Below are 14,394 nucleotides of genomic sequence, written 5' to 3'. Positions count from 1 at the left end.
TCTTTCCCTTCTGAGCTTTTATATGAGCGCTTTTTCCTCCAGTCCTTTGTAGTAATCCAGATGCTCGTGTTCTTTTCCTCCTACACAGCAGATGGAGATGGCATAAGCCTTTTGATGACTGCTTCCTTCTTTTTACATAAGTTTTTATGAGCTGGCGAGTTCGTTAGTTGGACGTGGTAGAGCTCGTAAGTCCTGTCCAGCAGGTGGTGCATCGTTACCTCGCCAATAATTATATATATTTTAAGGTTTTTTTTAAAGTTTTTAATTTAATCTGGGAGGTGAGCTTTATGGCGTGACTATAGGAGAGAGGAAGGTAGATCCTTCATATGACTGTCGTGATGAATCTGTTTCATTTTAGCCAAAAAACTTAATTCTGAATGTACGTTGGTTACCAAAGTGCTGTGCTATTCCAAACTGTAAGAAAGCAACACAGAGGTAACTTTCCCGGTTGAAGAGTTGAACTTCTGCTTTCCCGTGTGTTGTTCTAGGCTTGTAGCTTTCATGAAAAATGCTTGTTAAAATTTGGCATAAGTTAGATGCTCATCTTCCATACACCAAGAAAGCTTAAGTAGGTTAGCAGCTTGCTCTCTCCGTTCCAGTATCGCCTGTCTAGTGAAGGACAGTTTTTGGCTTGCTAACTGTTTTACTGCTCATCATTTTAACCTTATTGAAAAGTTCTTACCCCATTGAGGTGAATGAGACCAGTTTTTCCACTTCATTGTGGACTTGGGCCTACATAAATTCATCTGTTTTACATTTATTTCACAATTTGGATTTTTTTTATTTTGCAACTTGGAGCTCCATTTCACAACCACAAGGCTCAGAGGCATATTTTGATCGGTCCTGTAAAACAGCAATGTAGAAAAATTTTAGTAAGAGGGGGAGAACCTTTGGTCTCTGCCTAGTGATTTGGGTAGTTGCACGAGAATGCTATTGATCTGCATGTGTGACGCATCTTACTGGAGATGTAAAATACAACGTGGCTGTTAATTAATTTACTTCTGTCTTCTCATTTTTTAGGAATATCTTGGTGGACAAGCCCAATGATCAGTCCTCAAGATGGTCTTCAGAAAGCAATTATCCTCCCCAGGTAAGCATCTGAATCTCTGCAACTGTATAGCTGTGTTGTACAACTTCATATATGTACTGGAGACTTTATTTTAAATGTAGGCTGCTACTATTTATATTGACAGTCTTTATAGGCTACCTTTTCTCAGTAAAATGCGAGTTGTTGTGTTGGTGTATTAGGTATTTAAGTTTCCAGCAATTTATTTGTGATATTTCAAGAAATGCTTTTTTGTGAGGGAAGTTTTGTGTTTCATCCATGACAATCACTGCCATACTGGAAATAATCTAACCTTATGGTTAGATTAAGCTGCTAATGAGGCATGCAGGTCCCCCTTTGTCAGCACTACTGGAAACTGTTGTAGATTGCTGGCCTTGAATCCTAGATCTGAGGAGCTTATATTTGTTTCTCCTAATAGTGCATTTAGAAATGTAGACTGTTTAAAGAGACATGAATGCCACCTCTTCTGCTGATTAATCAGCTTATGAAAATAAGACTTGAATTGATTTTAGCATATAATTTGCTTTTTCACTATTAATTAGATTGTAAGATTATCCAGAAAAAATATGCTTAACTTTTTACTTAACTCTTTTTCTCCAATAAATGTTTTATCCTTCTCTTTTTGCTAGATCTATACCTTATTGCTCTGGTACTGTTTGATCAGCTTCTGAATTTCTCACATGGGTTGTTTTAAATTCTTTTGTTTAAACCAATGATGCACAGCAGTGTGTGTTGTGCAGCATCTCTCGTGCAAAGTTCTGCTTATCTACTTACTTAATGCAAATGTTCCTCACGAGTTAAGTCTTACAGAATTTTTCTCTAGGTAAACCTTGCTACTTTGCTTTGAAGGTATGTTAAAAATCTGTAGTCTAGACTGGTGGCTCCCTATAGCAGCAGGTCATCCCATCCAGCTGAAAGGCTTTCATCTTGATTTTCATGATAGTGTTCTATACTGTTGTGTCTGTAAAAGTGGTGGTTTTTTTTTTTTTTTGAGAGGAGAGCAAAAAGTATTTGGTTTATACTATTAACCTGTTTCATAAACCTGCTTGTGAAGACTAGTAATTTTGATCCCCTTGACGACTCTACTGCTCTTTCAATTTGATTTTTTTTACATATATATATATTTTGATAAACAGCAGAGGAATTTAATCCATAGCTTGAAGTAGTTGTAGTCTTTCTAGGGATTACTAATTGCAGGGTAATGGGTATTGAGTTATGTATCGTATCTTAGTTGTCCAGCCTTTACTTCTTCTCATGCAGAAAGCACGTGTTCTTAGGGCTCTCTTGTTCACGAGGCGAGGTTGGCTTGTGGTGTAGCTTTGGGCTGGGTTTTTCACTAGAAGTGCTTGTAGTTTTTGCTAAAAGTTGCTCTTTTGTTTTTTGAGCCATCCTGAATACTTTGTGCTTTTAAAAACCTGATTCTGGAATAGGAATACATTTCTTGTAACTGGATGCTTTAGAATATTCCCAACCTATGCTTAAAGCTGACAAGCAGTGATAGAAGGTATATTCAAGCATGTAGATTAAGCAGGGAATAACTATAGAGTGAATTCTGTAGAAACTGCATGAGCTTGTTAAAGAGAAGTCTTCCAACAATTTAATGCGTATTGATCGTGGCCTGAATGAAGATGCTGTTGCAGAACTACTGACTCTAACCCTGGAGAACTGCACATTGCCCCACATGATAAGCAAGTCATTTAAACCAAATTTTTGATAGGAGAGAGATGAATTAACATTATCATATATATTGATCTCTCTTATCTCCCTCTTGATCTCTCGTCTGTGTGTGTGCGTATATATATATATGAGGTATCCAGATTTGAGGCCCTTTGATCTGACTTGCTAAAAGCTAGCCTTCGCAGCGGCAGCTGAGATTGGCAAGATGGTATTTGAGTTTTATGCTCTGTTATTTAAAGACAAAACCAACAGAAAACCTGGCTGCCTAAGTGGAAAAGGCCATCCTGGTGGATTCCTCTTACTTGAATCTCTGTATCCAATAGTGAGAATATAAAATGCTGCTCAGTGGCTCATGTATTCAGCAAGCCCAATCCTGAGCGCTGTGTGAGAGAGATAATGTGTTCACAGTGTCTCTAATATGTACTTTAGCTAATTCTCATGCTTCTAACCTGAGTGTTTAATTATTCATGTAAAGCATTTTTTACAGTATAACTACTCTGTTGAAAAATTAACTGGAAAAAGGGAACGGGGAATTAAAATTTGCCGAAGAGGCCTGTGTGCAAAGAATGAAGCTTTTGTTATTTCTGTGTGTATAGAGAGAAACGGTTCCAATTTATGTTGTCTCGTACTTGACAAAAGAACTTCAGATTTGGTTGCGTTTTGTTCAAAATAGCAAGTTCTTGCACTTTGCCCACTGAAAGACTGCCACATGCAGGTCGAACTTTTATGTAGGTTTTCTGCTTCCTGGTTCTTGAAGATGCCTGAAGGTTTTAAAGCAGATTCTTAGTTTGGAAAACTTCAGTCCGAGTATCACAGAATCACAAGGGTTGGAAGGGAACTCGGGAGATCAGCCAGTCCAACCCCCCTGCTAAAGCAGGCTCTCCTAGAGCAATCTACACAGGACTTCATCCAGGCGGGCTTTGAATATCTCCAGGGAAGGAGACTCCACAACTCCCTTGGGCAGCCTGTTCCAGGGCTCTGTCACCCTTAGAGTAAAGAAGTTTTTCCTCATATTCAACTGAAACCTCTTATGTTTCAGTTTGCACCCATTGCCCCTAGTCCTGTCGCTGGACACCACTGCAAACAGACTGCTTCTGTCCTCGTGACTTACGCCCTTAAGATATTTGTATGTGTTGATAAGGTCCCCTCTCAGTCTTCTCTTCTTCAGGCTGAACAAGCCCAGCTCCCTCAGCCTTTCCTCGTAGGGGAGGTGCTCCAGTCCCTTTATCATCCTAGTTGCTCTCCTCTGGACTCTTTCTAGGAGTTCCTCATCTTTCTTGAACTGGGGAGCCCAGAACTGGACACAGTGCTCCAGGTGGGGTCTCACCAGGGCAGAGTAGAGGGGGAGGATAACCTCCCTCGACCTACTGGCCACACTCCTCTTAATGCACCCCAGGATACCATTGGCCTTCTTGGCAACAAGGGCACATTGCTGGCTCATGGTCAGCTTGTCGTCTACCAGGACTCCCAGGTCCCTCTCAGCAGAGCTGCTTTCCAGTAGCGGTTGACCGAATTACAAGTGTGGTGGGGAGAGAAGTTGAGGGAAATTAGTTGCTATATGTTAGAAGTAGCAGTTGCGTATTTAATATTCCAAACCGTGATGATATATACACATAACTTTAAATCTCCAAAGTAAACATCATGTATCCTATGGAAAATGAAGTTGCAAAGCATTTTATGGCTTGTGTGTTGGCATCGCTTCATTTAAAAATTGGTCGCTTTTGTGGTGACGCATTTGTTAAACTGTGTGGGCGGTCATAATAGTCCGGGACAGGAAGCAAACTAAAACACAGTAAAATAAAGCTTTCCTTGTTTCAAGCTTCGCTGGCTGAAACTAGGACTAAGACACAGCACAAGGACTAATGTCAGTTGTGCTCACTGGAATGTGCCATGCAATATTTTAATAAGGTCTGCAACCCTAATGGCTAGTGTTTTTCTCATCAGAGTGTCTCACCTTAATGTAAGGGTTTAATAATTCCCTGCCGAGGTGGTCGTGCTGTGCTGGCTTAGAGGTAAAAACATGAGTGAGTCCCTAAACACTTGAATTATTCCCTTTCTTGTTGATGGAAACAAAAAACCTCTCCAGGCACCTTGTCTTGCAGAGCGTTCCTCTTGCTAGAATGAGCATAAATCAGAACAACATAGGTAAAAATTTGAGAATGAGTTCAGTAGCTCAATCAAGATCCATGCTTTGCAGTAAATGTGCCGGAGTCTGTATTAAACCTTTTTGTAAAGGGAAAGAAAATGAAAGTGGAAGTCGAGATGCTTGAAATGCTACCACGTGACTATGTTTAGTAAAGCATTTTCCTAGCTTTATGGGTATGGTAGTGTTAAATAATTCTTGTGGCCGTGAAAGCCACCAGTTGGTTATGAATGAGTGCCAGCGAAAGGAAATCCATGTGACAGCTGTTTTTCTGTTTATTAAACCAGATATATTTCTTGAGCCTTGAAATAGAATGACCCAGAAATTATATATTCAATAACAAACCTGTTATATAGTAACCTATTCAGGCAGAAGAGGGCCGATCATTCTATTTTTACACTAGTTGTAGGCTTACATAGGAAGTGTGAAGCAATAAGGCTGGTAATGCTGAAGACCACGGCCCTGTCATAAATGCTCATCCTGATGGCTTCAGTGATGGTATGACTTGGAAGACTGCATGCAGAAGAACATTTAATTCCCCTGAGTGGCTTGATTAATGTGTAGAACAAAAGGATAGGTTTTTTATTTAACCACAAGCTTAATTGCAAAAGCAATGGGTAGGTGGACATGGGCGGTCCCTGTCAAGTATCTTGGTTATTTTGTGCTTTTATTTTCACATGCAGTGTAAGTTTCGCTACTCCCTAATAAAAAATGCTTGAGCGGAAATGGCTAAAGAGAAGGAAATTAATAAAATACAATGTGAGTCTAATTGCACAGGCAGCTTGCCTAGCGCAATTTGGAATCTGGTCCAGCATATTTGATGTGGAGATGTACATTCTGAACAGTTAAAGAGCGTATGTGTAAAGTTAGTGGCACTGTCCAAACAATTTGTTTCAGTTTTGCATCTGAGAAGACCAGCTTTCCTCTTGATTTCCGTCCTGCTGTGTAGATCCTATCAGGAACTAATTTAAAGTACATTAATAAAATTTACACTCAGTTGTGTGATGCAGAAGCATGCATATGCTTGTCATCAAATGGTAGCATGGACCAGGACTTCGAAAAAGTTTGGGATTTGCTGCAGCTCCCAGTGTGATGAGTCTGGATTTGCTTTTCTTTTGGGTGTACCGTAACAAGCTGTTGAAGGTGTTGAAGTGCCTCTTACTCTACTCTGCTCTTTGTGTATCTTCGCTTACAAACGTGTTTGATCATAAACCAGAAGTCTTGCTCTTCTAATGTTTTGTAGCATCTTTTTTGTAAATGTTGTAATTTGAGGCTTTAACAATTAGGCTGAGGTTTTTGCACAGTTACTCCAATTAGTGTCTGTGTGCCATGCCTCTAATGAACAAACACTTCAGTGTATAATTTGGATTTTCTGAATACTCCTGAATACTTGGACATTAAATGATGTTGCTTATAGCGATAGGATAGAAAAGCATCAAATATCTCGGTATATTTATTTGTCTGAAATCTCATAGACTTGTTCTCTCCAGGTTTAATAAATCACTTGATCTTGTGTACACTTTTATCACATCTCTCAAAGCTATAGAGAATAGTCTGTCACATCTAAAATCCTGGTAGCAGTCCAAAAATACCCTTGCAGCCAGCTGTTTGCAGCTCTTGAGGCAATATATTTTTTTACGACATCAGTGAGATTTGTAGCCTGTACCCACAGTGGCAGCAGTGTGTGTTTATACATAAAACCAAAAAGTACATCTGTGTGTGTATATGTATTTAAAAAATACAGAAATGCATACATAGGTAGAGGTATTGGGCCACAGGCTTTAATGCAAACCTGTCTTTTGCTTCAGTCAGCCGATAAATTCACAAAAAGGTTGTCTTTAGCTTTTGTGCTTATGTTTTCCACCTGACTTGGCAGGTGATGGGACGTGTGGAAATAGGAAGGAGGGCTGCAAAGTTCCTTCCCTGTCCTCAGGCTGAAGAAATCCCTGCTAGCCATGTGGAGTAATTGCCATGCCTTGCTCTGTTCTAGGCATGTATGCCAAGTTAAAGGATTTAACTGCAGTCCTGGATTTCTCTGCCTTAATTTAGGGTAAGGATTGAATAATGCGGCATGAAATTTGTGCCCAGCTCTTGCAACTCTTGCGTGGTACTTGAGAAAATATGTCTTCGTGACCCAAGGTTTGTGATTCCAGCAAGATTAAGAACTGCAGTTGCTGATGCTGGTAGTGCTAGCTTCACTTTTTCAGCTTTGGGAGAAATCTGCAGGGAAGATATGATGGTGTAGGAGGAGTTCTTAGACGTTGTGTACTGTCTGTTCTGCATGGGAATTTTGGCAGCGGGCTGTGCCATGTATCAAGTGCTGCCTCACTCATTACAGGACCATCCTTTTGCTCATCCCTTCCTTTTTTCCTTTTTCTTTCTGCTTTAGAAAATCTGTTTTCTGTATAGAGCTTTGTTTTTTTTCTGAAGTTTGGGAAGTACTTACAGAAAAAAGCATGGATTACTTTTAGTTAAACTAACAGTGGCTTCTGACATTTAGGTGGATGGGGTTCTTTGCAAAACTAGAAATTTTTCATCCAAAAAAAAACCCCAAACCACCACCAAACCCAAACTGGGAAAGCACCAACACATTCTTCTTTTCCCCCCCTAGCAGTGGTGATGCTGGTCTGGTTTCTTCATTTTTGAAAAATTTTGCTGGAAACATCTTTGGCAGTAAATCCTCCTTATTCTAAATAGGCACCTGTCCAGTCTGCATTGCCAACTGTAACCGCTATGTGTACGAGTATTTCTTTTAACTAAGCTTTTTTGTAAATGTAGTGATAACCAGCTGGTGAGGTCACACGTTTATCCTGATGCTCTCTAGAACAATGTCCGTACTGCTCATAGATTCAGAATTGGTTGCTTGATAGGGCTGTGGCAGAAAGACTGGGAATCAATGGAAAGCGGAAAATTTGTTCTGCTTCTCACCCAAAAGATGCACTTCTAGAGCAAGATTGTCCTATAGATAGAGCTGTATAGGACAAGCCAAGTGATGCCCGTGACATTTCATGGAGAGATGCTAGTCTCTGCTCAGGAATGGTAGAAAGCAGTCACATGCATGAGAATACTCTACATGATGTTGATGAACGGCTCAAAAATACTGCGTCATGTCTGGTTTGGCAAGGGGCCCCAGCCGTGCCTGCAGTGGGAGGTGTCCTGCAACGCCTCACTGATCTGCTTGTACTGTAGCCTTGATCACAGGCTTTTGTAACAAAATCCAGCCTGATGAGTAACTTTGATTCTGTGTCTCATTTCTCTGTTGTGTATGGCTTATTTCTGAGAAGTTACGGAAGAGAATTGAACACGCCGTTTTCAGGTATAAAGCCGATGTATTCTGCAAAACAGGCTGTCTCCAGACTCCCTCCAAGACCTGCTTTGTAGGGGAAGGTTAAATAAACTTGGTGCTCGATGGTCCCCGATGAGCAGTGCAAGTGCTTCTCTGCATATGCTTTTCAAGTGGAACAGATCTTTTCCTCCGGCAGTGCTGGTGAAGCTGGTAGTTGGGGCCTGAACATAAATCATCTGGCTATTCATACACTGCGGGGGGATGTCTGCGTAAGGGGGAGCACACGTTCACGAGGGAGACAGTTTTCATCGTTTTATGTGTAAAGCTCCTTTACTGTCAGTTAAGTGGCTTGGTTTTATTTGGCATGGTTAATAAGCAGTTGGTTCCTATGTTAGCCACACATCAAACTTAGTTTGCGTTCCGTGGTTAAATAGTGTCAGCCCAGAGAGGAAAAGTAATTTGTTCTCTTAGCATGTGGAACATACTGTATTTATCTAATTGTGTATTCAGTTTAGGTTTCATTTCAGGCTGTGGTGGGCGTTTGAATCATCGCTCTCCGTAGTTTGATCCTATTTGCCAGATTTCAGGAAGTCTTGCATCCAACTTGAAGGAATGTATGTAAGCCCTGAATAGAAATGCTAGGAATAAGGTAGCTCAACCAAATATTTTTCCTGGATAAACTGTCTTTAAAGTAATATTCCTAAAAAAACTTTGCTTCATTCCAGGAACATAGGAGAAAATATAATAATGGGGAGGGATCATCTTAACTTTCATTCTCTGGCTTTGTGAACTGAATTTTTGAAGGCTGTAATGCTTCTCCCTTAGTGTGGTTTGCAGCCTTGGCTTTAATACTAAAATTCGCTGTTCTCTCTTCCGCAGTATTTGATTCTGAAACTTGAAAGACCTGCCATAGTCCAGAGTATCACCTTTGGCAAATACGAGAAAACGCATGTCTGCAATTTAAAGAAGTTTAAAGTCTTTGGTGGGATGAATGAGGAAAACATGACAGATCTCTTATCCAGGTAAGACGCAATTTCGTCAGCTATGGTAATCATAAAGGCTGGACCAAAATGCTCTTCCCCATCACTCCTGAGCAGACCCTTGGCTAACAGTTTAATAGAGCTGTGGTTGTGATCCTGCAATTAGCTACCCATGTGTTTATGGTCAGGTCAGAGAGCAGCAATCCCAACGCTGGCTCCAGGAAGCCTTCCTTATTCCTCTCTAACCACAGAGGATTTGTGGTGAGCGAGCTCTTGGGGATTTGGAAGAGCTGAAAGCAGGGTGCAACGTTGCTGGATTGCGATTCCTTTCTTCTGTGTGCTTGAGGCACAAGAGAAATGGTTCCCCAAGTGTGGGTAACTTACAGTAGCTTTTAAAAGCCCAAATAACCTGCTGATGTCAAGAACCTCGTTGCAGCTGTAAAGGTCTGAACTAGTCAGGGTAAAGAAATCAAATAAGCAAATGGAAAACTACTGTTTAGTTTGATTTGGTAGTTGTACTGATGGGGACCAAAGAAAAAGCCTTTTGGCTATTCAAGCTATCCAGAGCTTCCGAGTAGTTGCTACTGTAAATTTGCAGGGGCCTTTTTAAGGAGTCTTCTCTTTCAGAAAGGGAAAAGATATTTAAATATCTAGGAGTACAAGAGAAATGAGTAGCGAGAACTAGCCTATTTTTGGAGGCCTACAGAAGGAAAGTCCACCTCCAGGGAATGTATGGGTGTACATCATCTGTAGTCAAGCAGAATAGCCATGGAGAAACATGGGAAGTTCTTTCTTCTAGGTATCCTCCAAGACCATATAGAAACTAGCCACAACCCTTCCCACCCTCTCGCCCTCTTTAGACAGACCAGTCTTGAAATTTGACTTTATTGCCTTTGGAATTGCAGGGGAAGATATCTTGGTAGCACAGTAACTACTGATACCTAATGTTATTTCACTTGTACTGAAGTTTAATAAAAAAAACTTATTTTGGGACCTGTACTTGCATCCTCAGTAAAAATGGACTTAAGATTTTTGTTAAATTATACTAAATATTTGATATTTTTTATAAAGTAATGCCCATAAATGAATCACAAAGCACTTTGGCAGTGTGATAATTCTGAGAGCTGGTCCATCTCCCTCTTAAAAATGGGAAAGTGCGGTTCAGGCAGATCGCTTGCTGAAGTCGCAGGGCTACAGGCGCAGCCGAGCAGCGTTGATCCGATGTCAGTTCCCTCGTGAAACCACTAGCCAGTGCTGCCTCCCAGGGAGACACAAGATGGTGGATAGCAGTCCAGGCATTGGTCCAGCATGCGTACTTATGATTCCTAGTAATATGAAACAAGCTTCGCATTTCAGGCATGACCTAGATTGCGTTTATTAGCTAGTCCTAAAATACAAGGTAAGATTTAGTAACCTTATTTATTTTTTCCCACAGTGGCTTAAAGAATGATTATAACAAAGAAACATTCACCTTGAAGCATAAAATTGATGAACAGATGTTCCCCTGTCGATTCATTAAGATAGGTAAATGCATTTTTTCAGCATTCTGAGTAGAAAATAATCTCTTCTTATACTTGTGCCAGTCTTGGCACTTGTGACTTCATTGTACTCAGGCAAAGTATCCACAATAGCTGTTCCATTTCATGATCTTTTAGGCTGGTTAGATTGGAACACAGTGAAGTCCTGTTACTAAGAAATAATAGCTTCATAATTTAAATCCTGGGGAATGAAAGGAAAATACAGTAATTTTCAGAAGTACAGTTGAGTCAACTAATTGCTGGAGAAGCTGCTTACTGTCCTACTATAAATTGCTACATAGAGCTTTAAAAAAAAATCATTAAGCTAAATACTGGTACAAGTTTCAGCATTGACAACCCTAGAGTTTGAAGAAGGTTGGAGTCTTTTGTTCTCAAACATGCTCGCAATACATAGAGCAACAGCAGAAGCCTTCCTCGTTCTCCTCCTGCTACGCTAATCGTGTCTCCTCTCCAGCTAAAGATGACATCCAGGGGCAAAAGAAGAATTGTACCCCGTGATGTCTAGTCTTGTTTCTCTGGGGAAGCTTGCTACAGGGGGTGCTAACGAAGGCTGCCCGTTACTGTGACTTGCAATGGGAGCAGACGAGGATCTCTCTTCCTTGCTTCATGCAGGCCGGAGAGAGCAAGTGTCTTAACGGTGGCCGTCAGTGATACTGGTTGGATTTAATCTAAAAATTCAGAGCCTTTCAGCTTTTTGTAGCTCAGTAAATTTATCTTCCCCTTCCTACCTACTGAGATAGTAAAAGACTGACTGGTTTTAAACTAGCTGTTTAAGCTTGAAAATAGAGCCAGGAGGTAGTTGCTGAAAAATGAGATAAGATCCTGTTGGCTAATTTAGATGAATTTAGGAGTCTTTTGAAGTGTTGGGTAATTCCGTTACCAAGACTTGGATGATAGTGGCTGTGTAGGGGCTCCCCTCAGAGCCCTTTGCTCTAGGGTCTTCTGCACAGCTTTCTGAATCTCCTCTCGTATTTGCCTGAGGAATAGAAAGCTTCAGGCCGGGAACCAAGTAATCATCGGTGTGCCATAAATGGTGATGTTTCCCATTCTTAGAGAAGTAAAGAAATTGGTTGTTGATTGGGTTTGGTTTTGGCTGCTACTTCTGGAAGCATCTGTAACACTTGGCTTTAGGAAACCTCAAGAGGAGCAGAGGAATAGTTAGAGGTAAAGGTTGACTACATCAGGAAAGTTAAATTGATTTTTTTTTTTTCTTTTTTAATGTATTCTGAAGCTTCCTGCATTAGGTTTTTGGGAAACATTATTTTTCAGTGGCAAAAAAACCAGCAAGTTTTTTGCTGGAGGGCTGAAGGGGTGACTGGAAGGATTACGAGCTACTTCTCTGGATGTGTAAATTGTATTCCAGTAAAATGTGTTCTGATGTTACCAAGTGTAGCAGTAAATTGAAACTTGTTAGGAAAGTGAAATACTGATTAATTTCTACTCCCAGGATTTTTTTTTCTGACATGAAGTAGTATTAGTAGTTACATGGTTTGTTTTGTTGGGAGGGGTTCCTTGTCTAGCAATAAGCATTCTATGTTATGTACATTAATATTAGATTTGTATTTAACTGTCACCTGCTCACTAATTATGGTCTGAGATGAGTTTTCCGTTTTAGCTATATCTAGTTTTTAGTTTCCTGAAGCTATCTTCTATGAAGAAATTCCTATGCTGGGACAGAAATTAAAGCGATCTTTTCACCAAAACCTATTAAAACCTCTAGTTGATGGCTAGTGTCATTTTGTTTATGGAGTTGTGAGAGTGTGTTGTGCTGTGAAACAACTGCAAAATGATGTTACGAAATTCTGTTATTTTTCAGATTCACAGCTTGAATATGTTTTCACTTTGTTAAAATTTCCAAGCTGCTAGCCAAAGTAACTCAAAATTCAAAATACCGTGCTGTGTTCCTTGTAATGCTGCCAATAAACATGAGGCCAAAATCTGCCCTTTTGGACTCTTAAGAGACTGACACTGCAAAAGTTACTGCTGTCGGTGAGGTTTGCGGATTTGGGGAAGGCGTTAGTTCGGCAGAGACTGGCATCAGGCATTTGCTTTATAGGTCTGCAGATGAGCATACTGACCTATACACCACTGTTAATACCACAGGAGTGGGGTTTATGTGGGAGGACAGGGCAGGAGGAACATGACATGGGTAGATCTGTGAGAGGAGAAAATACTTACTACAACTTCTTATTGCTCACGTATTAAAGTTTCAGACTCGGAAAGCAGCAAAACTAACTTCTCTCTCCTTTTGTCAAGATGACGACTCGTGCTTGTTTTAGTTTAATTAGTTCACCGTCAGTTCCTTAGCACTGAAATGCCCAGTTGTGCAGGCTTTTGACCTACTTGACAAGTAGTTCTTACATTTCATGTCTCATTAAAGGACTTGAGAGGGGGAAGAAGATATTTATCCGGACAAAATATCGCAGAATAATCTTTTTAAGCTTTTGTTTCTGGCTCTGTTTTTGTGGTTACTCCAAGCAGAGATTTTCTTTTTTTTTTTTTTTTTACTGTATCCTTGAAAGCAGAAGGTGTTGTAAAGATGGATTGCTGTGAAAGAGCTTGAAGAAATGCCAGGTGTAATTCTCATGCCAGTTTGTTACTAGCATGGGAGTTACTAACTAGGCTGCAAGATTTTTAAGCTTCGCTGTAATAGAAATGAGCATCCTTTCTTTATGGTTGTTCCCTGTATTAAATGTATTGACTACATCTTTACCTATGTTTTTCCAAACATATGCTGTTTGTGTGCCTACTGCCTGTAGATGAGGGACATGGAAATCAGCTTGAGAGAGGTATTTGAAATGACTGTACTGTTTAATGCCTCTGCTACTGTCCTCTCTAGTATACAGGGTTGTAGTCCTTGCCTAGGCATAGCTTTGGATTATTGAGAAATATCCCCTGAAATCAAAGTTATTTAAGTGAATAAGGGCAAAGAAGTTATTTAAGTGACCTAAATACCTTCTGCTTCTGTTGAAGGGATATTGATTTTTTTTTATTATCATTATTATCATTATTATTATTTTTCTTCCATTGGGCACCTCACTGGAGTGACTGTTCAGCTGGTCTGAACAGTTATGTGTGTTTCAGGGTGGATTACTGTAGTACATGCAGCAAAAAAACTACACTGAGGTGGCTTTATGGCAAAAACTGGAGAAATAACTGTAGCTTTAGGCTTTAGATTAAACACCTTTAATCACAGTGTCTTTCTACCTCAGAAGTATATGTGTGGGGAAAAAGCAATGCAGCAAACAGCAGATAGCCTAAGATGAAGCCTCTGCAGCTGTATTGCAGGGTAGGGTATTCCCTGATTTTGAGACGAGGGCGTTTCTCCAATATTGCAGAAGCTCTGATAGGTTTGTGTCTACCTAGGTTGCAGTGTGAAATCTGAAGTGGGTGAAGGGGAGGACAAATGAAAACCAGTCACTGGGAGATGTGAGAAAAGAAATGGAATTGGACCCAGGAGGGCTTAGATCCACACCCAGCATCCTAGACTGCTGTTACCTCCAAAACTTGTGTGAAAATAAGAGATTTGTGTGTCACACTGACAAGTAATACTTACCACTGGTTGTGTGACCATTGCTATTTCCATGCTGCACTTAGTCTCTCCTTGTTCCAGGTCTAAGTTAGATTGTGGCTGCTCTAAAAGGAGATATGCCTAAAGAGCTAAGCACACCCATTGAGATTTCAAAAAGGAGAGGGCAGAGGAA

At 40.4% G+C, this 14,394-nt stretch overlaps 1 protein-coding gene across 2 annotated transcripts in view; it reads left to right on the top strand.

The window, feature by feature from the left end:
* The window catches only part of MKLN1 (muskelin 1), a 102,793-nt gene that overhangs the window by 9,849 nt on the left and 78,550 nt on the right, over positions 1-14,394 (top strand). For both annotated transcript variants that reach the window (XM_035903860.1, XM_035903861.1), the window contains exons 2-4: positions 1,021-1,090; positions 9,052-9,194; positions 10,588-10,676. In XM_035903860.1, the coding sequence (XP_035759753.1) occupies positions 1,021-1,090; positions 9,052-9,194; positions 10,588-10,676 (302 nt within the window). The remainder of the gene's footprint in view (positions 1-1,020; positions 1,091-9,051; positions 9,195-10,587; positions 10,677-14,394) is intronic.

The sequence above is a fragment of the Egretta garzetta genome, unplaced genomic scaffold (genome assembly GCF_000687185.1).
Source record: "Egretta garzetta isolate BGI_Z169 unplaced genomic scaffold, ASM68718v1 scaffold260, whole genome shotgun sequence".
In the NCBI taxonomy this organism is placed as follows: Eukaryota; Metazoa; Chordata; class Aves; order Pelecaniformes; family Ardeidae; genus Egretta; species Egretta garzetta.
This window is presented reverse-complemented; position numbering and strand designations above follow the sequence as displayed.